General features: G+C 38.6%; 1 protein-coding gene across 2 annotated transcripts in view; it reads right to left on the bottom strand.

Annotated features, from left to right (window-relative positions):
• Positions 1 to 1,665: 1,665 nt before the first annotated feature.
• Positions 1,666 to 24,210, bottom strand: part of DCDC2 (doublecortin domain containing 2) — a 68,600-nt gene continuing 46,055 nt past the window's right edge. For both annotated transcript variants that reach the window (XM_052804096.1, XM_052804189.1), the window contains 3 exons: positions 17,595 to 17,695; positions 6,073 to 6,417; positions 1,666 to 4,807 (listed from right to left, as the gene is read on the bottom strand). In XM_052804096.1, the coding sequence (XP_052660056.1) occupies positions 4,700 to 4,807; positions 6,073 to 6,417; positions 17,595 to 17,695 (554 nt within the window). In that variant the 3' untranslated portion in view covers positions 1,666 to 4,699. The remainder of the gene's footprint in view (positions 4,808 to 6,072; positions 6,418 to 17,594; positions 17,696 to 24,210) is intronic.

Here is a 24,210-nt window from a genome sequence, read left to right as displayed (position 1 = left end):
TTTTATAGAGAATAAGATTCCTTCTAGTTTATGGCAACTGAGATTTTGAAACCTTTTTAGGATTAGAGAGTAGAACCTCTCAACTAATAAAGCCTGTATTCTGAATTAAATTTTGGTCCCACTGAGGACAAGCGAAAAGTATAATTGAATTAGGGATTAATTTCTAAAATCACAAATATTATAGCTAAGTATCATCATAGCTGTAGGTGACTGCAAGAAAAATACGAATATTTAAAGGCATTCCTAGTAACCGCATAGGTTGTTGGAAGTCTGCCTACTGTTTCAAAATACCCCTTCATTTAAATCAGGTGCTCCCTCCACTGTAGCTAGTACTAAAGACCTTTGAAAGTTTTGGTATCACATGTTATAGTAAAGACTCGTACTTTCTTTCTTGAATTTTCTGAATCCTGTCCACTTCCTTATGACCCACGTAGCTCCCAGTTGGTTTTAGGCTACCATTACCATTTTACTTCAGGGCTTCAAGCATTCTGAGCTTGGCTCAGCAAAGCGCCGAAGTATACACATAACTGAAAAAGATATGTCACCCTTTTTATGAGGTTAGTAATAACTAGACTTAGCTATATTTTCTTGCATAATTATAGCAAATTTCAGGTACATTCAATAATATCTTTTCCCATCACTGACAATATAACAAGATTAGATTACTATCCACGCACATTATATGTGTGTGCAGTATGTGTGAACACAGAGCAAATGCATTCCGTTACAGTGTTCACACACATGCCTGTAAGTTAATGCATACAAATATGCACACGCACAATACTCTAAAGATGGCAGATGGCTTCACTGTCTATTGCCACATCTAAAGCACTTCTTTTGATTAAAACTTAAATTGAAGGCTATCAGCCACCCAAAACAATACATCCTTGAGCTGCATCCTGTTAAATCATTCTGATTGCTACTACTTAATAAACACCCCCTTCCTTGAGATACTTCATTTTGTACTTACATTTATTATCTAGCGGTTATTTTAATGTACCTTTGGGATAATAAATCAAAATACCAACAATATCCTTTCCCCATATTCAAGTAATCGGAATACTTACACTTATTCTTTTTCACACGCAGGTTTATTTTGCTTTACTTTAGATGAGACTGAGTGGGGATTATATTTTCCTTATTTTCACCCTTTTCTGTCCGGAAACTAATCTTATTTTGGCTCTGATATGTCAAAGCACCGAAGCATTTCATTTAATGAAAACTGCAGTCCTGTGGGATTTAAGCATATGCTTTAACACTTTGCTGAAATTAGGAATTTCAGCAGGGAAACATTTAAAAGTTTTGGTAGTTTTCTCAAATATTGCCAGTGAACAGATAAAACTCATGTTATTTGCTGAGTATCAGCTGAACAGTATATACATACTGATAATACAGTCCTAACCTGAACGATGACATTAAAAACCAGTGGCTAGTTTAACTGTGCTGTTATTCTTAGATTTATAACTCTGTAACAGCTAAATTGTCAGCATATTTTCTTTCACTGTTGCAATACAAAGACTACCAAATCTGATTTTTTTTTTTTTTTTTTTAAGTTCTAGTTATGGGAGAATCCTATCAGCTGCAAAATCACCAGGTTTATAAAGTCAGTCACCCAAAGATAGACTTAACATCAAACAGGCCTTGATATGAGACAAAACACAGGAATATCTGTGTGCTAGTTCTCTTTAATAGCAAATTATTTTTAAAAATAAAAGCAAAACAAGAAAACAATTCTTGAAAAACCCCTCAGAACTGTTGCATATAAGCTTAATAAAATAGCATTATATAAGCTTAACAAAATAATGTATTTCTCATGTAAAACTGAGTTAAGCCATCACACACAGCAAATCCAGACAGAAAAATTATTTGCAATACCACCTGTACGCTTTGTTTAATTTCTACTTTAACATCAGAATTATTTGTTACGCATAAACTAACTTCTCTCTATAAAAGAACCTGATACAAAATCCGTGTTGTCAGTGTTGTAAGGTGAATGATAAAATGGTTATATCTCTATTCCCAAAAAGTCTGATTTGCTATTCTGAAGAAATATATCCTGTCTTTCTTACAAGAAAACAGAGGGGAAAACATTTTAAAGGCTGAATAACACTCATAGGGATTTCATATTCCCATGAAAGAAAATGATCATATTACACTTCCCTAGAATTTAGTTTGAGCTTTTAAATTACTCTTACTGATATCTGTAAGTCTTATAAGCATGGAAGACACCAAACATTTGGGGAAAGGGGAAGAAATGACGGAAACTGTTGGCAGACAGAAGCTATAAATAGAAACCAAAGGGAGAAAAGTATCACCATACAAATCCCTCGGTTTCTTCTAAATATTGTTTCTAGTTAAACATTTTGAGGCAAACGTTCTCCAAATTGAGTATCTCCATCAGATATTTTTGGATGCCAATTTAACTTCAAACTTTTGAGCATGAAGAACATCTCAGAGGTTGTTCAAGCCTTAATCTGCAATAAAATGAAGCAAGGAGAGTCCTGTATTTGGTACACCATTAACTTCTAGCGAAGAGCCCATTCATAGTAATGTCAATACAAGATTACTGTCATTTGTCTTGATTCAGCAACACATTTAAGCCCATGCTTACTGGTAAGCATCTGAGTTACTCAGCTCTAAGTGAGAAAAACGCAGCATTACCCATTTTCCTTGGTCAGCTTTGCACAGAATTTTCAGTGGGTAAGCTCCCCTAAGCACCCCAAGGACTCAGAGCTGCCTTCTCTGGCTGGTTAAGTATCGTTTAAGGACTTTTAATGCTACTGCATATATTATTCCAGTGTTGGATTAACTATAAAGGTACCTAGAGGATTTCTGTGTGTCATTTTTCCTCACTAGCACGTACGGTTATTTTATTCATTCTGTTTTGTTGTTGGTTTGGGTTTTTTGGGGGGGGTGGGGTGGTGGTTTTTTACTTCTTAACTTTAAATGTCTCCTTAAATTCCAGTGAAATCAAAGGTATTTCAGCATAGGCTTAATTGCTGTATCAAATAAAAGAAGCATACATACTTGCTTAAGAGCTTGGCCAAATTAGGAGCTTATTTTGAACTGATCACAAATGTAATATTCCCTCAGATCTTTATCAGACAGTTTAACAAAAGACACAGGAATTACAGACAGAGATGCCACAGGGCAAACTGTTCTAACCCTGCTCATATGTTTTTTATCATTATGGTTTTTTACACTTACATTGCCAATACTCAGAAACATGCTGAAGGATCTGTATGTATTTCTACTCCATCGGAAAAATATATTTAATAGTTACTAGAAAAAGTGAAGATGTTTGTATGAGTTTCAGTCATGACAAGTGCTTCTTCACATTCCTCAAACAGTGCTTCGAGTTCAATTTGTTCATAAATGTAATTTTTGTCTTAATGGCATGAAATCAACAAAAAATGACATTTAGTTTCTCATAGTAATAATTTACCAGCATTAATGATAAGGAAACCCACTATTTCTTTTGTATAATTAATGAAATTATGCTCAGGGCTGTATTTCCATGAACTACAAATTATTCCCATTATTAGCAGAGAAACAGTAAGAGCAATGGAATTAGTGTCATTAAGAGAACTAATACTGTGGATCAATGCCTTATTTACTAATGCAAATTAAGCCACAGCCTATCAAGAGCCAGCTTGCTCAAAAAGAAGATGACACACTCCCAACCATTAAGGCTACATAAAGGATTCATAGATGCAGCGATAGTTGCCTACTTTTACAGAAAACTGGCCACCTCATCCTAACGTGTTTCATATTAAAATGGCTCCATTCACAGCAATGGTTTCATGGCAATTTCAGTCAGAAACCAGGCCTATTGATTTTTTTTAATTAATAAATTAAATTTCACATAGACCGAATTACAAATCCACCCAAACTCAACTTTTGAAACTGATCTGCTACATACTCTTCCTTTACTTTTTTTTCCCACTATGACAACAATTCACTGTTTAGTGAATCGGTGCAGGACAATCAACATAACTTCTTGCTGTAAATGGGAACAAGCTGCAGTATTGTAGGCTGTCTACATATATTCATAGTGCTAAATAAGTGCTATTTATCAATGTAAAAACTAACAATTCTAATTAATATATTGAAAATCCACTATTTAGTAACATTAGGACTGACACCTCATTATAGTACACCATTTTTTGTGGGCGTAAGTTGATTAAGTGAGGAACATATTCTAATTATATCTTAATTTTATGCCTGAAAATCATACACATCATGCGGAATTTTAAAGGAAAAACTACATATGTCCACATTAAAAGTAAAAAGTTGTTTCTCTTTTCTGAACAAATCTACAAGAAGTTTTGACATTGAATTTGAGTTGGTTTTTTTTTCCTTTTTCTGGAACAGTGTCATTTTGGTGGTTTTTCTATTGCTGCTAAACATCTTATACCACAGAATAGTTCATCTATTTCTAATACTACTATACAGTACTCTTGTACTTCCCCCCTCAAATTCTATCAGAAAATCTCACCTTGTAAAAATAATTCTATGTTCTTCTAGTAGCTATTAATGTTTGTTTTCTCTATCAGTCCTTATGGCATTATCATCTCAAGACTCAGTGTGTGGGTACTCAACCTATCTTCCCATTATAAGTTATCAATAGCAAAAAATAACATGCTTTATGTTTAAAGTATTATCATTTTTCTTTTTCTGCTCATTACATTATTTCCATCTATGCAACTGCAGCATAGTCATTGCTCTGGTCATTTTTTTCACTTTCCTGTGGACTGGTGATTGTCACCCTTGGATTTGTGGATGCTTTTTCAAGATGGGAATCAACCTAGAGAAAAAGGACAGGTACTGTTAACTTCATCAGGTAACAAAGATTTCAATTCATTTCAATACAGTGTTAGCACGTCACACTAAAATTTCCACAAGGCATTTGTAACGTGAAAAAATGTTTTCCAAGAGTGATCACATTAACATTTTTATTTACCTTATGCTTATATACCTTCCAAAGGAGAAAGTACTCAAATTAGAGGTCCCCCCCAGTTCATTCCTGAAACATGCAGTTACCCACATATCCATTTAAAGTGAATGCTCACTCACTTTCTCCACTTCCATAAATAACTTCAGCTTTTCTAAAAACTAACAAAAAAAATCAATATATCAAGCATAAAATAAATTCAGGGCCCAAGAATACGTCACATTACTCAGCTCTCTTAATTGAAAAATGTTCTTGTGTGTCGTACAGAAACGGAAGAAAGCCCAGTTGCAAGGTGCAAGAAACCATTCCCAGCATCACAAGAAAAGCAGAGGAACAGTCTGTTTTTCAGCAGTCTATAGGCAGGGAATGTGCAGCAAGTTGTTCTGCTTCTGACATTCAAGAATCCCACTCTTCCCAGATCTGGATTCTCCCTATCAAAGCAAGCACTTCGTTTCCCACGTTCTGTTTGCTGGTCAGTTCATCTGACAGTCAGAGTAGTCCATTTTTCTGGGCTACACGTGTCCATCTAAGCCAACATCATGTTACCGTGTCTCCTAAATTAATAGGTTATTTGCTTTCAAACTGACCAAAGCCCCTTGTTCTGAGGATCTTGTTCATCTCCGCTGTCTTTTGCAATTTCTGAGAAAAGGAGATGAAACTTCCACAAAGCAATGGCAAGAGCCCTTTATGAAATGCAACTTCTGTGAAAGTCAACTCATCAAAATAATGAGGCACTGTGGTTTCATGAACACACCCTTCTGCTCTGTCCTAAAGGACAATGTATTGTGGAAATATATAATGATTATGCTTTTCTGGAAATTGCAAGAATTTTTTTTATTACTTTTTTTCAAAATTCAGAATACTCAGGAAAGCAGGAGATGCAGATTCATCAAATAGCAAGAAACATCTGCTTTCTCAGTTGGAGGGCACGTAATGTAATTACTGATGTAACTGATCCATATAGATGGAAAACAGCTTTTCTACAAACTGAAGTTCTCATAAATGTTTTCAGGACCATATCAGGAGTGAGCTACTTAGAGACTAGCTGAGAAACCTAAGGCTGAGATGAATGAGGAACAATAACTTAAGAACAACAAGCTGAAAGAATAAACACTCACCTGGTTCTGACTGTCAGAATCCTCTTTTATTTCTTCTTCAGGCTGAAGATCACCTTGGTAGTTCAAGTGCTCCATTCCCTCACCATCTTCTTCATTTTTCTTGCCATTTAAATGGGTAAGTTCCTCTTCCTCTGCTTGGTCAACATTCTCTGTTTCTTCTGCTTCATATTCATAATTGTAATTTAATTTCTTCTTGTTTTCTTCCACTTCACTTCTTTCTTTAACAGTTTCCCCACTTTTCTCTCCATTCACTTCTGGATATTCTTCCTGTCCTTTATATGCCTCCTCTCCCCTGTCATTTTCCTCTTCGGCATTTTCTTCTTCATCTACAGTTTCTGCTGGCCTCTGATGAAAGGAAAAGCAGCAGCATAATGAGGCATTTTTAATCAGAATGCTCCATGCAATTCTGAAACGTGACGGACATCAAAATCACAATTACATCATTACTGAGGAGTAAGTATGCTAATTTGAGGTTTGTCTACACGGACAGAAAATGATGCTGCTGTACTAACACCCCATAACGCACTCTTATTCTACATTAAAAATGTGTTAGTGAGATTTAAATGTATTACACTGGGTTAATCCATTTGACCATACTCAAAACAAACGGAATGAGCTAGATTTAATTAATATAGCAACAGCTATTTCATTCCAGATATTCCAGGTTCTCCAACATTCTAGCATTTAGTACGTACTTGTTTATAAAGTCCCGTCACAATAAAATATCATCCATCCCTAGCCCACAAACTGTTCCCCAAGAAGCATTTTACCTGTGGATCAGGCCATGCCATGCCAAGCAGTCCTGTTGTGTCTTCTATCCATCCACAGAAAAGTAGCAAAAGAGATGAGGCAGACCTACCAGTCACTTCCATAACATCATTTCCCTTCCCAAAGACCCCTCTATAGGGTGGCATGGTTAGGATTTCTTTGACATTTAGCAATGATTTTTTCCTACACAGTCAGACCAGCAGACAGGAGGAACAGGATCTTGTCCCATATTGAAGAAGAGTAAGCAGAAACTCACTATAGATAAAGCTGCTAGTAGCATCATTTCATGACAACCTGGAAGACTGATGCACATACTATCTAGTTTCTGCCATTTGTCTTCTAGTTTCAGCTTGGAAGATTCACCTGACTATTCAGTGAACCCATGCCCCTGCTGCCAAGATGACTTATGTACTTGTGCTAAGGTTTGAATGAAAATAAAGAGAAAAAAAATCCCACAGGAGTGACAGGGTGTCTGCCTCCCACACAGCCTCATCAGACCCTTAAATCTAAAGCAAACAAGCTGAGAGCAATAGATTATCTCTTAATCAAAAGTGTTTGGAATTTTACTATCATTAGCAGCTTCTTTATGCAGGTAGCTGTCTGCTATAGACCTGTAAGTTATGTCTTCTAAAAATCTCTTTCCCTCACTAATACTAACATTTCAAAAGAATTCTCTCATCACCTTCAACATATTAGTAAAAGCCAGTTCAGCAATAGCAACAATTGATTGAAGCCTCTTGATGAGACCCTTTGCTTTTGCTTTGATATCTAAGTAGCAACATAAGACAACTTTATTACGCCAGTGCACAATACCGCATTGACAGCTTATAAAAAAAGACAAGTTATTGCGTTGTAATAATCCATAGAATGACCAATTACTAGAAATATTACAGGGTTACCTGACCAGATAAATAATGGCTCCATAAGTAATTTTTGAAGTACAGTAGTCTCTGTGTGTTTTTTATTCAAGTCTTCCTGACTCACTGTTCTGGGTTTGGCTGGGATAGAGTTAATTTTCTTCTTAGTAGCTGGTACAGTGTGCTTTGGATTTAGTGTGAGAATAATGTTGATAACACACTGATGTTTTAGTTCTTGCTAAGTAATGCTTACCCTAAGTTAAGGATTTTTCGGTTTCCCATGCCCTGCCAGCAAGCAGATGTACAAGAAGCTGGGAGGGAGCACAGCCAGGACAGCTGACCCGAATGAGCCAAAGGGGTATTCCATACCATAGAATGTCATGCTTGGTACATAAACTGAGGGCAGTTGGCCAGGAGGGGTGGATTGCTGCTCAGGCATCAGTCAGTGGCTGGTGAGCAATTGCATTGTGCATCACTTGCCCTTTCTTGGGTTTTACTTATCTCTCTTTTTTTTTATATATAAGAATGGTTTAATAACTATAGTAAAATAAAATATAATAATAACAATAATACTAAAAATATAATAATAATAATAGTAATGAAAGGAATATAACAAAATAAATTCTCTTCATCTGGTACCATCAAACTGGCCTTATTACCACTAAAAATAAAAATTAAGCAAGCCAAGTCTTTACAGACACCTTCAAAGAAGGCACCATCCAAAGCAAACTTGAGCCAACTTTGGAAACCTCCAGCACATACAGACAGTGAAGAATCTGTAGATCGATACATTCTCAGAAGTTACCTGCTAGTCTTACACATGTGACCTACTAATTTGTTTCAGTCTTCTAAGGAAATTAGCAGCTCTGGATTCTGACCAGAAACAGGGGAGGGACAAATTAAATGCACCAGAAACCGCTAGCTAAAAGCAAGCAGTTTTGGTTTTGCTTAATGACACCTGCTTGCTATGACATTACAAACACCAAATGAAGAGTGGGTAAGAAAAGAAGAAAAGTAAACCCAGCCTTCCTCAGTTAAGTGTTGTAGTCATCCAAGATGTTATTATTTGCAGCTTTTTGTTACTGCGAGATAGTGGGTACAATCAGAAGAAAATATCTGCCCTTACCTGAACTGCTGTAGTATGGTGGCTCATTTTGGACTGCAGAAGAAGGTGTGTAGACTTTACACCATGGTGTAAACTTGTGTATCCTAATGCATATGCTTTTACTGGTTTCACTGCTGTGGAAGCAGTCTTTGGCATAGAAGCACAATGGACATTTGAGGGGCAGTAACTTCCTAAGGTGCTATCCTAGCTAGACTCATTAGACCTTATCTGTCTAAAATAGATGTGGATGCAAATTTTTTAAGAGTTAAAACTGAGTAACATAGAAGATAAACACAGCGTTATTGAACTGTACCCTGAAACTCACTGGAAGCTCACAGGAAATAAGCATGAAATGACATTCAAATTTCAACTAATTTAACTTCACCAGTCAAGCTAAATTGCCTGAAAAATAATAGTACAAAACAAGGTCAGTAAAACAAAACCCATCAGTGCAAGTATAATGTTTTTATAGTAACTGAAAACTTCAAGATAGCTGAGCATATTACTACAATGGTTATTACTACTACAGACAAAATAAAAAGTCATGTTTACAGCTAATAATTGGAAAGCAAAATGCGTTCCTCATTTAATCTCCTTTCAAGCTGCACTACATTAGAATGGACATTTCAAACAAGTTAAAATCGGCATTGATCCAGAGGAAAAGACCTTCCACAAGGTAATCTAAAATGCAGCATGGTTCCCACTGCGTGCAGTCATAGGTAGGCTTTGAAATGTGAGTATGACCACAGATGATGCATTTCAGAACGCACAGCAGACCTAAGACAGGACTGTAGGGAGGGAACTGAAGGCCAAAATCACCCACCAAATCATACACTGCACTTTACATAAAAAGCATTGATACTTTCTACTGAGATCTTACTGATCTACTAGCTATACATGAACTAGCATTCTCCATTTTAAGTACACCACCTTCACTGAGAAAGAGATATACTTAGCAAAAGTTAGATTTTTCACATTTAGGGAAAGAGAATGTTTATGTGCATATATACATGCAGGGAGGAAAACAGAAAAAGGGAGAAAACCGGAGTTTTTTATGGTCCAAAGCCTGTAAATGCTGTACATGCTTAACTTTACCTTCTTAAATAGTTCCAGTGATTTCAGTGAACCTGAAATAGCAAGCTAAAGCCTATATTAAAGTGCTTGCTGTGTCAGGGTATAATTCAAAGTCCCCTGGAGTCAATGGGAACCTTTTCACTGAATTTGATACACTCCAGCCATCCCTCCACCTACAACTGTACAAAATGCCTATTACGCATACATCAAAGTTGCTGCAAACTGTGTTCTCTCAGAACAAATCAGGATGGGCGTATTGAAAGACTCACTGACAAAAGACTTGTATATGTGCATTGAAAGGCATATTCAACCAAAGGCATGTAGAACAACTGAAGTCATTCTCAATTTCATGCTGGAAACATGGACCCAGCTTGCCTTCTGGAAACCTCATGACTTACTAGCAGGTTGATGAGGAATAGAGTGAATTTCATTTTGCATTCAAGAAGTATGATTGCTTGATGGTATTTTTAATCTCAGCAAAAACAGAGTGTTTAAAAAAGAAAGATGTATTCTAATTACACTCATCATGCTATCATTCATTAAGAGCTACATTACCAAATGCCATCATCATTCAAAAGCAATAAGTCAGGAAATCTTCAGACGTTGAAGCATTTGGCTTCTTTTCCTCTAGGGATGCTAATGTAACCTCTCAGAAGGTTTGTACATGACTGATACTAGAATATTGAAAAGTGCAGTATCACAAAACATTTAAGGCGGAAATTATTTTGTACCATTAACGTAAAACATAATTTTGCTTTATTGAAGCCATTTGGAAATGTTACTTGGCTAATGGTCACAACAGACAAACAATGAGGTAGACAACAAAAATCTTAATGGTCACAAATACTGGCATGAATACACCTCACAAATGGAGCATCAGGAACACTTAACTTTGATTGCACCAAACCTCTCCAGAACAGAGCTGCCCCTGCTCCTACCCAGTCAGGAATGCTTTGTAGCAACACTGCACAGATTCCAACAGCAAAACATTTTGTTCCCAAACCAGATAGGGTTGCTAAGTGACAGCAGCCCTCTTCTCTTCCACATCATTTACAAAACCCAGGCTCTTAAAAACAAGCAAATGAATAGTTAAGGGTTCATCAGTCTTACACTTCCCACATACTAAATGCACTGTTGCTCCTGAAGGCAAAAAAGTCTATATTGCCACAACATTTAAACTCCAATTTTTTAGTTGGATGCTTTTTTTTTGCCTTTTTTTTTTTTTTTTTTTTTTACAAAAAATGCAGCACTTGAGTCCACAGTCTAATTTTTCATAAGATTGTAGCACCCAGAAGTCTAACTGGAATGAATGGAAACTATGTAACTGAAGTGTAGAAAAAACAGCTTTTCAAACTCCATTCCTCTGTTTCATTGTGTAGTAACTGGAAGCGTGCATAATTCCTTAATCACAAAACAGACATGGCAGAGAAGAAAACATCTGATCAGATCTTTACTTTTCTAAGATGTACCTAAGTCAACAATATTTTTCTCCATTTATTTCACTGGCAATCATGTCTAGTTTTTCCATAACATTTTCCACATGTACATTAAAATTTGCCTAAACTTCACACCCTACAATACAGTATGATCTGTTGAGCATCCCTGTAGACAATGAGAAGATTGATAAGCATTTAAAAAGAACCCCTACTGAGGTTGCAAAAATACAGAAATGTTGTTTTTCCAGAAACAGTGTCTTCTACAATGAATGAAAAATGCCCTAAAAATTAAGCAATTTGAGAAATTGTCTGCTGTAAGATTGCTGGATTTTTTCAAGACAGGTGTACACAGAGAGAGGAAACTTTTTTCAAAGTGCTATCGACACTAGTTTTACAACAGAACTGCATTTGCAGGCTTCACTCAGAAGTGAAGGCCCTCCAACAGTTGGCCACACAGGCCTTTAAAGAAAAGATCAGACCTTGCTACTATAGCTTCAGAAATCAGAGTCATCCAATGCAGAAACCAAGGGAGAATCCCTATTCTCATTCTGAGCTGCAAGGAACCAACAAGAGTAAGTTTCCCTATCTCACACAGACAAACAATAAAAAAATTAAGTTTAAATCAGCGCAGCTGAAAGAAGAACATGCAGGGAAAAATCTTATCTGCTGGCTTGTCAGCACTCAAAATCCAGAAGGCTTAAATTACAGCTGCAGCCTTTGTAGTGAAATTTGAGCACAAAAAGTTCTGCATGTACTCTTTCCAAATGTCATTTTGAAATCCTTACTGATGTAGTGCAAAATATTTCCTCGTGAAAAGTTCTAGCCTTTTTAATGAAGGAACGTCTCTTCGAGCAGTCAGCCTGTTTTAATGTTGAATCGATGTAAACTTTAACATTTTGCCTTCAGCAATAGGGAAGATAAACATTTTATTCTGTTAACTGAGGTGAATCTCAGGTCTCTAAAGCAAAATGTATACTCCATAATGAAAACCCCAAATGAAAGGTGCAAATTTTCTGCTGCTAATGATACGCTCCAGCTACAGAGAGAGCACCTAGGGGAGCTACACAATCTCACATCACATCACAGCCCAGGAAACGGGGAATAATGAGTGGCATCAGGACTGCATTAATCAGTGGACATGTCTGGAATAATGGAAAGCAAATGGCTAGTGAAAGAACAAGAGTGCGAACATCTACAATCAGTGCCCGTTAGACAAATTTATCATCCAACAATTTTTACAAATAAACACAGAAAGAGAGAAGGAGATGGGGATGATGAATCTGGAGGGAAGAAAAAAACAAACCCAGATTCGCTCTACATCACTTAAATCTTAATAGCCAGTATCACATACCCTATGACAAACTAGGCAAAACAACGTGCCTGAATTCCTTGCAGGGGTCATGCACTGCTGTCGTGGTTTAACCCCAACTGGCAGCTAAGCGCCGCACAGCCGCTCACTCCCCTCCAGTGGGATGGGGGAGAGAATCAGAGGAGTAAAAGTGAGAAAACTTGTGGGTTGAGATAAAGACAGTTTAACAGGTGAAGCAAAAGCCGTGCGCACAAGCAAAGCAAAGCAAGGAATTCATTCACTGCTTTCCATTGGCAGGCAGGTGTTCAGCCATCTCCAGGACAGCAGGGCTCCATCACGCCTAACGGTGACTTGGGAAACAAACGCCATCACTCCAAACGTCTCCCCCCTTCCTTCTTCTTCCCCCAGCTTTACATGCTGAGCATGATGTCATATGGTATGGAATATCCCTTTGGTCAGCTGGGATCATGAGATGCCTCAGTTAACTGGGAATAAAAAGTACTCAGTGCTACTCAGAAGGACCTGGCTTCTTGCCAGATTACCTAGGAAACTATACATGACGTTTTAAAATAAGAAATAAACCATGGCTTGAGTTGCAATAAATTTCAGTGCTTTGTTTGGCTTTTCTGAAAATATGCAAATCAGATTATTAATAGTGTGCACAACTGATTTTTTAATCCCCCCCCCCCCCAACACATCTGCTTCCAGTTCCTTTTCCAGGTAGCAAAATCAGTTGGTAGCAACTGAAAAACATTTCCATCTGAGGACGATGCATGGGCCTTGGTGCATGAGCTTAGGGGTACCAAGCAAGTTCCTAGCGTTGCAAGCTTGTCAGCACATCCTATGCTCACCGGCAACTGTACCAACAACCGCAGCTACCACTGCCAAGTACAGAAGTGGTACTGGAGAGTTCACTATTCTCCCCTCCCTAGTGATGGTCACCATCCTCTGGCTGAGGCAAACCAGTAGGACACACGGCGGAATGGGCAGAGCTGTTGCCTGCGCTGTAGGATCTCCATGGAGAAGTAAGGCGGCCGTTGCCAGCGCTCTTGGATTTCATATGAATCACAGTCAACCTAAAAACTAAGACCTGACAACCCAATTTACACTGTCAAATGCTTTACACTACCCAGAGGAATTCTTTACACACCTTCAGAGGCCAATAAACAGGCTAATCATTTCTCAATTTGATTATTACACTGTCGAGACCAGGGCAGGATATACTTCAGGATGTCATAAGAAACAAAGATTAAGACGACAGGTGGCATGTTCTTCCCCAATGTCAGTACTATCAGTACAACCCAACACATCCTCATTATCACAACACCTCGAGGGCAACTGCAATTAACAGGGCCGATGAGCCCAATGGTGTTTAGCACATAAGCCTCTGAGGCCAGGGCAGGTATTTGCTGTGAAAAGACACAGCTGTAGCATTCCTTATATCAGGGAGCAGGACAGTCATGCTCTTGCCCCTCAATCACCTTATTCACACATCTTTAAGAACAATGTCTATAAAACAGCTGAGCAACACTCCTTCCCATTAAAATGAATAAATCACTGGGAATGATCCTTCTTAGAAACAGCAGCCTGAAATAAAATGGAGACATCCAGATGTTTTTTTCAGATGTTATGATGCCATTCTTCAAAATGGCTACAGCAGCAACTTCATAGGTGGCTTTTGTCAATGTACAGATTAGTAACACAGGCAGAAATTGATATACAAAGAGTAAGGTCATAAAACTTCTATTTTCCCCTCAGGCATTTTTTTTAAAAGCAGAACACAAGCAGAATGTATATATGTCTAGTATTCTTTCACCCAATACAAATAAATTGAAAAAATTAGCTAACTAAGTAGTAAGCACAAAAAACCTAAGCTTACTAAAAAAGTTTATAGGATTGAAATAATCAAAGAGGAACAAATACAGAATCACAGAAAAGTTATGTTAGAAGAGATCTCTAGGGCAATGGTCTCTGAACTGTTTTGATTGCACAGTCCTATCAGTAAAAACTTTTTCATTATGATTCCCCAATATATGTCTATGTATTTATTTACAAATTATATATGTGTACTACTAAAGTTCTAACATTTTATTCTTGCACCCCAATGGACTGTCTTGCACACTGCCTGGGCTGTGCACACTCCACTTTGAAGAGTACTGCTCTAGGGATCCTCTAGGCCAGTGCCCCGCTGCACTAACTTCAAAGTAAAAATAAGTTGTTTGAGGCCCTGGTTTAGTTTTAAATATCACCAAAGGCAAAGATTCCCCACCCTCTTTGAACAGGAAAGTGCTTACAGTTCTCAACGTTGAAAACATTTTTCTTATGTCCAGTTAGAATTTTCCTTGCTGCAACTTTTGACCATTGCCTCATCCTTCTGCTGTGCAACACAGAGAAAAGCCTGGCTCCGCCTTCTCTGTTATTCCATCTATAGCTGAAGAGAGCAGTTTGATCTGCCTTCTCTTGCTTCACCTTTAAGGTGAAACAAACACAGTTCCCTAAGCTTCTCCCTGTGTTATGAGCTCTAGTCCCCTAAACTTTTTAGTGTGTTGCTGTGCTGGACTCTCTCCTGTTTGTAAATCTCTCTCTTGTACTGGGAAGGACTCAAAACTGGACAAAATATTCTAGATGCAACCTCAGAGGTGCCAAGTCAAGGAAGATAATCAGTTCCCTTGATATGCTGGCTGTGCCTTTACTAGCCCAGCCTGCACAGTCAACCTCATCACCAAAAGGAGGCACCACCAACTCACTGTCAACTTGCTAGCCGCAGGAGCTGCATGGCCCTTTCTGTGGTTGCTCCCTAGCCTACCTGTGCTGAGACCGTACCAAGACACAGTTACTGCATTCCAGGTGCCCAGGTTCACATTCCTCTTTGTTGAACTTCACGAGGCTCGAGACAGCCCACTCCTTCAAGCTGTTGAGATTGCTCTGAAAGGCAGCCCTGCATATCAGCTGATAATGACAGCCTGGCTTTACTACTGGGCCTGGATAAGGCTGCATCCCATGCCATCATCCATGTTACCCATGAACATGTTAAAAAGTATCAGACCTAGTATCAAACCCTGAGGACCACCATCTGTAGGTGCCAGTTAAATTTCAACCAACTGACCTTTTACGTCCCACTGAACTAGTTGGTTTTTTATCCACCTTGCAGCCCACAAATCCAGTCCCTACCTTCCTTAAGGATATCTTCCTCCCCATATCTACCACACTTCTTTCATCTTCTCCTACAAATATGGAAGTCTATGCTGAAAGCAAGATAAATGACAATAACTGCTCTCCGTTCACTCACAGAGCCAGTTATTTCATCACTGAGGCAAAGTGGTTAAGTGTGATTTGCCCATAGTAAATGCATGTTGGTTATTCCCAAACACATGCATCAGCTTCCATTTCTCAACAAGCTTTGGCTTTCCCAATTTCATCCCTGCATGCCCAGGCAATGTCTCTATACTGCTCCTTAGCAGTCCATCTTCTACCTACCACACACGTCTTTTAGTGTGAGGTCAGGAGTCCTCTGTTCAAACCAGCCTTCTGCTATGCCTGCTTGTTTTCTTGCACACGGGGATAGCTCTTGTACTTTGAGGAAGATGCCCTTGGAGATGAACCAGATCTCCTGTGTTCCTCTGCACTTCAGGGCAGTCCTGTACAGGATCCTGCCTGCCAGTTTCCCAAACAAGCTGAAGTCCACTCTCCTGAATTCGACTGTTTTTATTTTGTTATTTGCCATCCCCACTTTCTCCAGGGTCTTAAACCCTATCATCCCATGGCCACTGCAACTAAGGCTGCCACTATCACATCCCCAACCAGTTCCTCTTTATTCATGAGTAGCAAATCCAGCAGAATGCCTAATCATGTATCCCACTACCTACATCAAAAAATTGTCTCCAACACACTCCAGAAATCTCCCCAATTGTTTGTGCTCCATCAGGTTGCCCTGGGTAATTAAAGTGTATTTACAAACAACTATTTTTAACTCCCTCCCTCCCTCCCATTTGTTTACAATCTCACATTAACAACAGTTCCTCAGCACTGAGCTGACCACCAGGAACCCAGAAAAATGCCCAAGAATCCCTTATGTTGTTGGGATGATTTTTAGCCTGAGAAATCTATTGGGTAAACTGTGATTCCTTACACTGCAGCATGGATCAGAAATATTTTCTTGTGGCCTAGGTGGCTGGCCCCAAGCCATTATCAACAGACAACGAAAGCACAATGCAACATCTTGTGGATGGGACATGGAAGTTCAACAAGTTGGAAAATCCCTACAAACACATAAGATGAAAAAGAGGACTGTCTTGTGAGCAATTCACTAGCAGAAAAAAAAAGGTAATTTTTCAGCAAGTGATTTAAGCAGTTCTACTCTCCACTTCATTGGAATAAACTTCAACTTACCTATTTCCTGTATTATTTCAGTTCACAGGATTTTCTTTTAAAAACAAATCAAAGTAAAACAAAGGGGATATAATCTTATGTTTAGTTATCAAGACCTATTTATTGCACATAAGTCTTATGATTAAAAAGTTGGCCAACTAAGTACCGTGTTGTTCCAACAGAAGAAAGTACTGGCAGCTTTAACAAAAATCAGATAAATCCATGCCTGTTTATGGTTCAGGACTGCAGGAATTCTGACCTTGATTCTGTGCCATAGTCCCTTTACACTGCTCCACCAGTACAAAGGGACTCCAATCCAGGTGGATCTATTTGGTAGGTTGTGATAGTAGGGAGTCCCAATGCTCTAAGGCCCTATAGGGGCTCTCAGAGCAGTTCTGAAGCTGATGAAAAGGTAACTGATATTTGACACATTAACAGAGAAAGGAAGATTTGCTAAAGGTCCCATAAAAGAAGCCATATCATTAAGCTGTTACAATCATCCCCACAGAATTATGCTGTACACCTGAAAGAAACTGGGGAAAGAAAAACAACACACAACCTGTGATCCTAAAAAAGCAGCCATTTATTTAAAGCTTGATCAATACCTGGTCCAGGGGAACTTCTACACGAGTATCTTCATCTTCCTGCACTTCAGCTGCTCCCCACATTTCAGACCCCTCTTCTCTGGCTTTGTAAATATCTTCACCTACAATGGAAAAGATACAGAGTGGAAGGAAGTGAAGTCCAATTGTGACACTGTGTGGTACAACTGCTGAACTGCATTCAATTTCGTTTCTGAGAGCAGGTTTCTGAGCTGACCCACCATTCCCTATACAGTTCTTTTAATGAAGTTCTCAATCTCCCATTATTGTCAATTTGTTTTCCTTTCCTTTTTAATAACAAATACTTACATGCTGCACCATTAGGGAAAGGGAAAGGGAAAGAAACAGAGACTGAATAAAACCCTGGATCTGAAGTTCCTCCAATTCTGGCAAAGGTCAGAAGTGAATCTGAACTTAAAACATTACAACTTATTGCTTCTATTTCTACAGTCAATGATAGTACCCTCTAGTAATTAGCATTGTAACACACATCTAGCAAAAATCTCAGGCTCTGAACCAACAACAAACATGGTGAACCAGGACAGGAGTAAAAGATTAACAGAAGCAGTTGGGATTAATGCTACTCCCCACCCTTGGGCACGTGCAAGTAGAATTATAGCTAAAACTCCACATCCACATCAAAAAAGCACATACTCCTAGCTAACAAGGTTAATGGCTACAATGATATTCAATTTTGCAATGATTTTACACCATTTAGTTTGAGTAATTATTTTCCCCCAAGTGTAAGTAATAACTAGGGGCCTTTGAAGTTTCTAATACAGGTCTTTCAGTATCAGCTAACTAGGAAAGTGAAGACAGGTACATATAGAAAACAAACAATTCCCAGGTGACACACATTACTCTCTCCCTTCTCCCCAAACTGAAAACAGCCCAGAAATTAAAAGCACAGATTACTCCAAATCATTTCCCTCTCTCCCTTCATTTAACTAGGAAAGACAGATGGTCCTATGCTGATGTGTTCATATCCGACATAATGAGTAACTACTAATTAGAAAGAGGAAAAAATATTTGTGCTGTTTTGGACTGCCTCTTAATTCTTCATAAAGGATGTGAACTTGATAATACCAACTGACTGTGCAAATTGATCTACATTGTTGGACACTGTTAAATAAACAGCCCTAGCGTAGCACTGAACCATTCACAGAACCATTGAGAAGGAGGAAAAATAATGGATAAAAAAATAAGACTCAGAGAAATCCAGAGTCCACCTGCATAAAACATCGGCATTGACTACTCCAGAAGTTACTTTTCCAGTTACTTTCTCATCACTATGAGAGCCAAGGAAAGAGTTTACCCTGGGAACAAAATTCTGAGGCATACCATACCACTGCGAATGACTAACTGGAGGGGAGGTGCCAGTTCATCCAGATGGCCTTAGATGTCTACTGACAGGCCACTGACCAGACCACCAGAAATGAAAGCCGTTCTCACAGTTTGAAATGAAGAGGTGTAAATGGGGGAGCCTATGGAACACCACAGTGGTATTCCAGAGTGGTACTTCTGGCTGCATCTTAGGAGAGTGGTTTTCTGCATAGCAGCTTGAGTACCTGAGCACCAGTCCCGCTGGAACCTCCCCACCCTGCCAAAAGATCTATACTACTCATCCTCTGAAAGTACTGGTGTTGGAAATACCACAGGGTTCTTAGCATCATTGGTTGGATTCTTATCCTAAACATCTCACACATCTTGAAAAAGATCCCATCTTCATGCCTGAAAATAATAATTTTCTTTTCTTGGGTTTTTTTTTTTTGTGGATTATTAAATATAATGCATCTGTTGTAGTATGTTCCACTGAAACCAATTAAGGACATCCAATATTTGCTGGCAGTATGGTAAATCTTGGACAATCTATGTGTATGTATCTCATTACAGACCCCCTTTGCTGAGACAGGCTTTTTTGACAATTTCAGCAATAAAAATATGGAGCGGTTGAGAGTAGCAACAAAATGCATCTGAATGGGTGCTACTTGTACTTTTTCAAATAATCAATGCACTTCACCTTTCCCATTTTCACCATTTTTATGAGCTCCCTAAGGGACAGAAAATTCTGTTTCTCTTGCTTGATATTATCATCGTTGCCTCTCATCGTAGACATTAGATTGAGATATAGATCACCACCATATTCTGAGAGGAAAATGTAATGTGTTCCTTGAAAGCCACTGTGATGACTCTTCTAATTCAAGGCCTTCCCTTAATTACCTAAGAAAATAACCTTGTCCTAAATTCCTTGGCTTGCTGAACTATAAAAAGGCAAATCAGTGTCTGAGACAACTGCATTTAATATCATCATTATTCCTTTTAGACTCTGTAATAACACCTTTGCCTTCAAGGTCCTCAAGTCTTTAAAACAAAATGGGGATTGTCTGGCCTCTAGAGGTAAAAGGATTTTGGTGCAGAGGTAATTCTCATCAGGTTTTTCTCCGGCAGGGCAAAAAGAAGTAGTACAAGGGAGATGAACATGTGTTGGCCCTGGAAGCCAAATCCACAAAATTCATCTCAAGAGTCGAGGATTCTCAATTTTAAAGCACCTCTCCTTAGAACAGTAGATCAGCCTTAGGGCTACACTGAATAATCCAGAAAAAGGAGACAGATATGTAGTATTTTCAAAAACCTTAATCATGAAATCAGGAGGGAGTGAGGGAGAGGGAAGAAGACAGTAAGTTTCTACCCAAGTCATGCAACCAACTTTCCCATTCCAAACAGTGTACCCAAAAAGCTAGTAACAGGGGGATTTCAAGAAGCAAAGCCCAAAATTCCCCATGGGATTTTGTCCGAGCACTTTCTAACAGGTGTATGCTCAGAAAGCTGGTCATAAATGAAAAGAGATTAGTTGAAAAGAGCTCTGCACAACCTTCCAGCATCTCAAGGATACCACCGTTCATTGTCTTGCATGGAAAGCACTCTAAAGTGAAATAGAGAAATAGCATTCCTGCTCTTCCACAGAGTGGAGGATGCCAAAACTAGATGGCAGGCTGCAATGGGAAAGAATAGCAACCACAGAAGTAACCAAAAAAACTTCAAGGACAGTGTTTATAGACAAAATGGGAAATTATCCCATTTTCAGAACAGCTGTATTCTTTGAAGAAAGCAAGTAGTTAAAGAATAGCATATTTCAAATGCATATAACACAAAGGATTGCTAGTTGGTTTCTGAAAGGATGGCAGAAAAGATTTGTTGTCAGAAAAGGAAAAGAAAAAAATTATTTAAGGAAACAAGAAAATTGACAAGAAAAGGGAAATGAGTTATTTACCTCTGCACAAACATGAGAGCATGGAAGACAAATGTCCAAAACACATGTACCATTAATAGTCAGGGAAGGAAGAAAAACACTTAAGTCTGAAATGTGCCAAAGCAGGTGAAAAAAAAAATGACACTGACTGAAAAATGGGAAAGTTGTAACACTTGAACAAATAAAAAATTCCAAAGAAAATGGCAAGGAATGAAATTAGTCTTACATTAGGAAACATACTCTTGTCTTTTGGTACCAAAAGTGAAAAGAAATACAAAACCAGTAAAATAGTTTACAAAAAATTAACTTGATTAAATGGAGCATTAAGAAAATAGCTTAAAATGTAAACATTATTAGTGTTGCTACTCTCCTTCAGCCAGAAGTACTTACACTTTTTGCATGTGAATTTACAAATATCTGGAGGAGGGCAGCTGAGTGAAAGGCTAACATATTACTTGTTTATGTGATTCTGTGTCAAGATCTTGTCAGCAGGAGTTTGCAGACCACATTAATCACTATTATCAGTGCTGTCAGTTACTCAGCACCTCCCAAGCAAATGTGTTAGGTTGGGTAATTTTGCCTCATATTTTACAGGTAGTATTTCAGAAATGTTTTTTGGTTTTGGAAAAAAAAAGCACAAAAAAATCTTATTGATGCAGTATTTCACATGTCTGAATCATTAGTCACTTTCTACACACAGCTCTAAGGGAGTGAAAACCAAAGCATTTTAGAAAACGTTAAAAATTACGTTAAAAAAAAAATTGTAAGCCTTCATTCTATATTGTTATGGGCTTATATTTCAATCTCTTCTGAAGTTAGAAATAAATAGCGTATCTTACTGAAAAGAGAATTCCCAGCACTTCCATTAGATGGAACATTTATGCCTACCCCAAATGGTTCATAAAATACTGTAGATTAAACATGTTCCTCATACAAGAGCTAGTTCTGACTTTCTGTGCCTCAAGCTAATTGAAAATTGGCCACAGTCAGGGTCATGGCAATGTTGGGGCAGAAGAGCTCAAAAAGGGTGTAAGAAAGGAAGGGAGGTCCAAGCCTTATAGTCAAGCTGTGGCATACTCTACCCATTTGCTCCAAGTTGAGTAGAATACGATGGCAGCAAAGGATTCAAGGGCACTTTGAGCTCCAAAATGTCTCCCTACAGCTTTGCTGACAAGTATAAATTGGAGGATTTATTTCAGTTAGGTTCTCAGTTCTCCGTGCCCCAGTAAGTGCTGCTTATGTCATCAGGCCAAGCAAAATATTATTGAGAGTCTCCTGATCTTCTGTAAGGATATTTTTCCATGGTGTCCAGATAACCAGAAGAGACTGGAATTTTTCAGGTTTTGCCAGTCACTGTGTGAAAACAGACTGTCTTGACCTAAAGATCACCACTATTTTTTATACCTTATACAGAGAGAAGTGAGGTAACCTACACAAACATCTCCCATTATTTCTGATTGTTTTAAAGCGGGGTCATGTTCAGCGATTCAGGCAAGAGGGGGAAAGAAGAACCGCAGAAGGGCAAAGAACAGATCACAAGAGGGGAAAGGCATTCAAGAGGAGCAGCCAACTGGAAAGAGAGAATATGCAGAGGCTGGAGGATGTGGACACAGAGGGAGATGATGAGGGCCCAGTAATGTTAGAAGAAATGTGTGGAATGAGGAACTGTACAAGAGCAAATAGAAAGATGAGGAAACGGGTGGAAATTAAGGGAAGAAATGGGGTCCAGCACACCGGTAGGAAAGCAGAAAAATGGGTTACATGCAGGGGAAGGGTAGAAGCTTAAAGGAAGGAGAGGGGAGGAAAGAACAAGCCAGCAGGTACCCATGCCAATTTAAGCTTCTTAAAAGAATCTTCCTTCACAAAAGCCTGAGAAGAGGAATGTCATTTTACTGGTACCTATCTGCAATTGAATTTCTATGTTCAGATACTCCCACACATACTTGTTTGTGACAGAGGTGCAGCAAAAACCAACAATGAAAAAATGCTCATTGTTGTCAGGTAAGTATTTTCCTTGATTTCTTATTTATTCCTACAACAAACAATATTTAGAAAGACTCTGGATAGTGGCTCTACGGTCTTGGGGAAAGAATTCTTACAGCGTTTTTTGGCTTCAGGGTGAAGGATTGAATGAAAACTGCAACTGCAAGTGCTTTCCTATGGAGCTTCTTCAAGAGTTATGCTCTATCTCACCTCTTCTCCAGCTCCGTAATCCCACAGAGAGAAAGACTGATGAAATCTCAAGAGGATCCAGACTGCTTCAAGCTCTGTATTCCCCAAAGCCTTGTGAGGGTTACCAGGAAAGGGAACGCTTGGAGCCTGATAACAGCTCTACTGAAGAGAGGTAGCTAGTGTCTCAAAAAAGTGGTGAACCAACTCAATCTGCCCTAAGCTGTTGAAACACTGCACTTACTTTATGGCTGACCTCTACAGCTAGCAGCAATGGAGCCACAAAAATAGTAAGAACAAAAGAATATTTTCAGCAGAAAAAGGTGGTGAAATGACATGAGGGAGGATGTTCTCAGAAGGCTTAGCTCTTTGGAAGTGAGGTCCAGAGGCTATGGGTAGGAGAAAGGCAGAGTGGTCAGGTTTGCATCAGAACCTTAGAAAGGATAATGACTGATAAATAGGGTGTGGGGTTTCTCATTTTGTACTTGCCCAAGGTCTATTTCATAAAGTAAGCGGCTTGGTCCTTAGCTGCTTTCACCAAAGATAAGGAAAGGTGGTACTGTATTCCTACAGTACTTTTTCACCTCTGTGACTTTGTTGCAAATGGACAAATAAATCCAATACAATTTAAGACAATGTTAAGACTGCTGTAAATTATTCTTCTTGCATAATGGCTCTTAATAGCCACGGATCTTCATCTTCAGATTTACCTATTCTGTCCCGTCCCCTTACCCATGCCAGCTATGCTGGCTTGGCAGCCCCTGAGAATTCATTTGTGTGAAAGGGAGTCCACTAACCATTCAGGGGAATTTTTTAGATATTTTACAGTTCTGGCTAATCTCCTGATAGAACGGATAAATTATCAGCAACAGCAAGTTTATAAATGCCAAAAACATTTTGTCTGACAACATTTCACCTGACACACTACCGGTTGTCTCAATACCACAGATATTCAGTGTATTGTGCAGTCACTCAGTTCAGTATGTAGAGAAAGAAGCAATGAATTGGTGCATGTATAACTGAGCAAACCTTGGCTAAAGTGCAAAGATCATTTTCTGTCTGATGCCATTCAGGATTTCAGCTGGAATCCTTTTGTACACTTTGATAAACAAGTAAAGTTATATGACTTTATTAAATAGTAATTGAGTTATATATTGAACTAACTCATAGGAAATCTATATATTTTAAATAATTAAGCAT

Source organism: Harpia harpyja, chromosome 1 (assembly GCF_026419915.1).
Source record: "Harpia harpyja isolate bHarHar1 chromosome 1, bHarHar1 primary haplotype, whole genome shotgun sequence".
Taxonomy (NCBI): Eukaryota; Metazoa; Chordata; class Aves; order Accipitriformes; family Accipitridae; genus Harpia; species Harpia harpyja.
The sequence above is the reverse complement of the archived record's forward strand: the minus strand, read 5'-3'. Positions and strand labels throughout refer to the sequence as shown.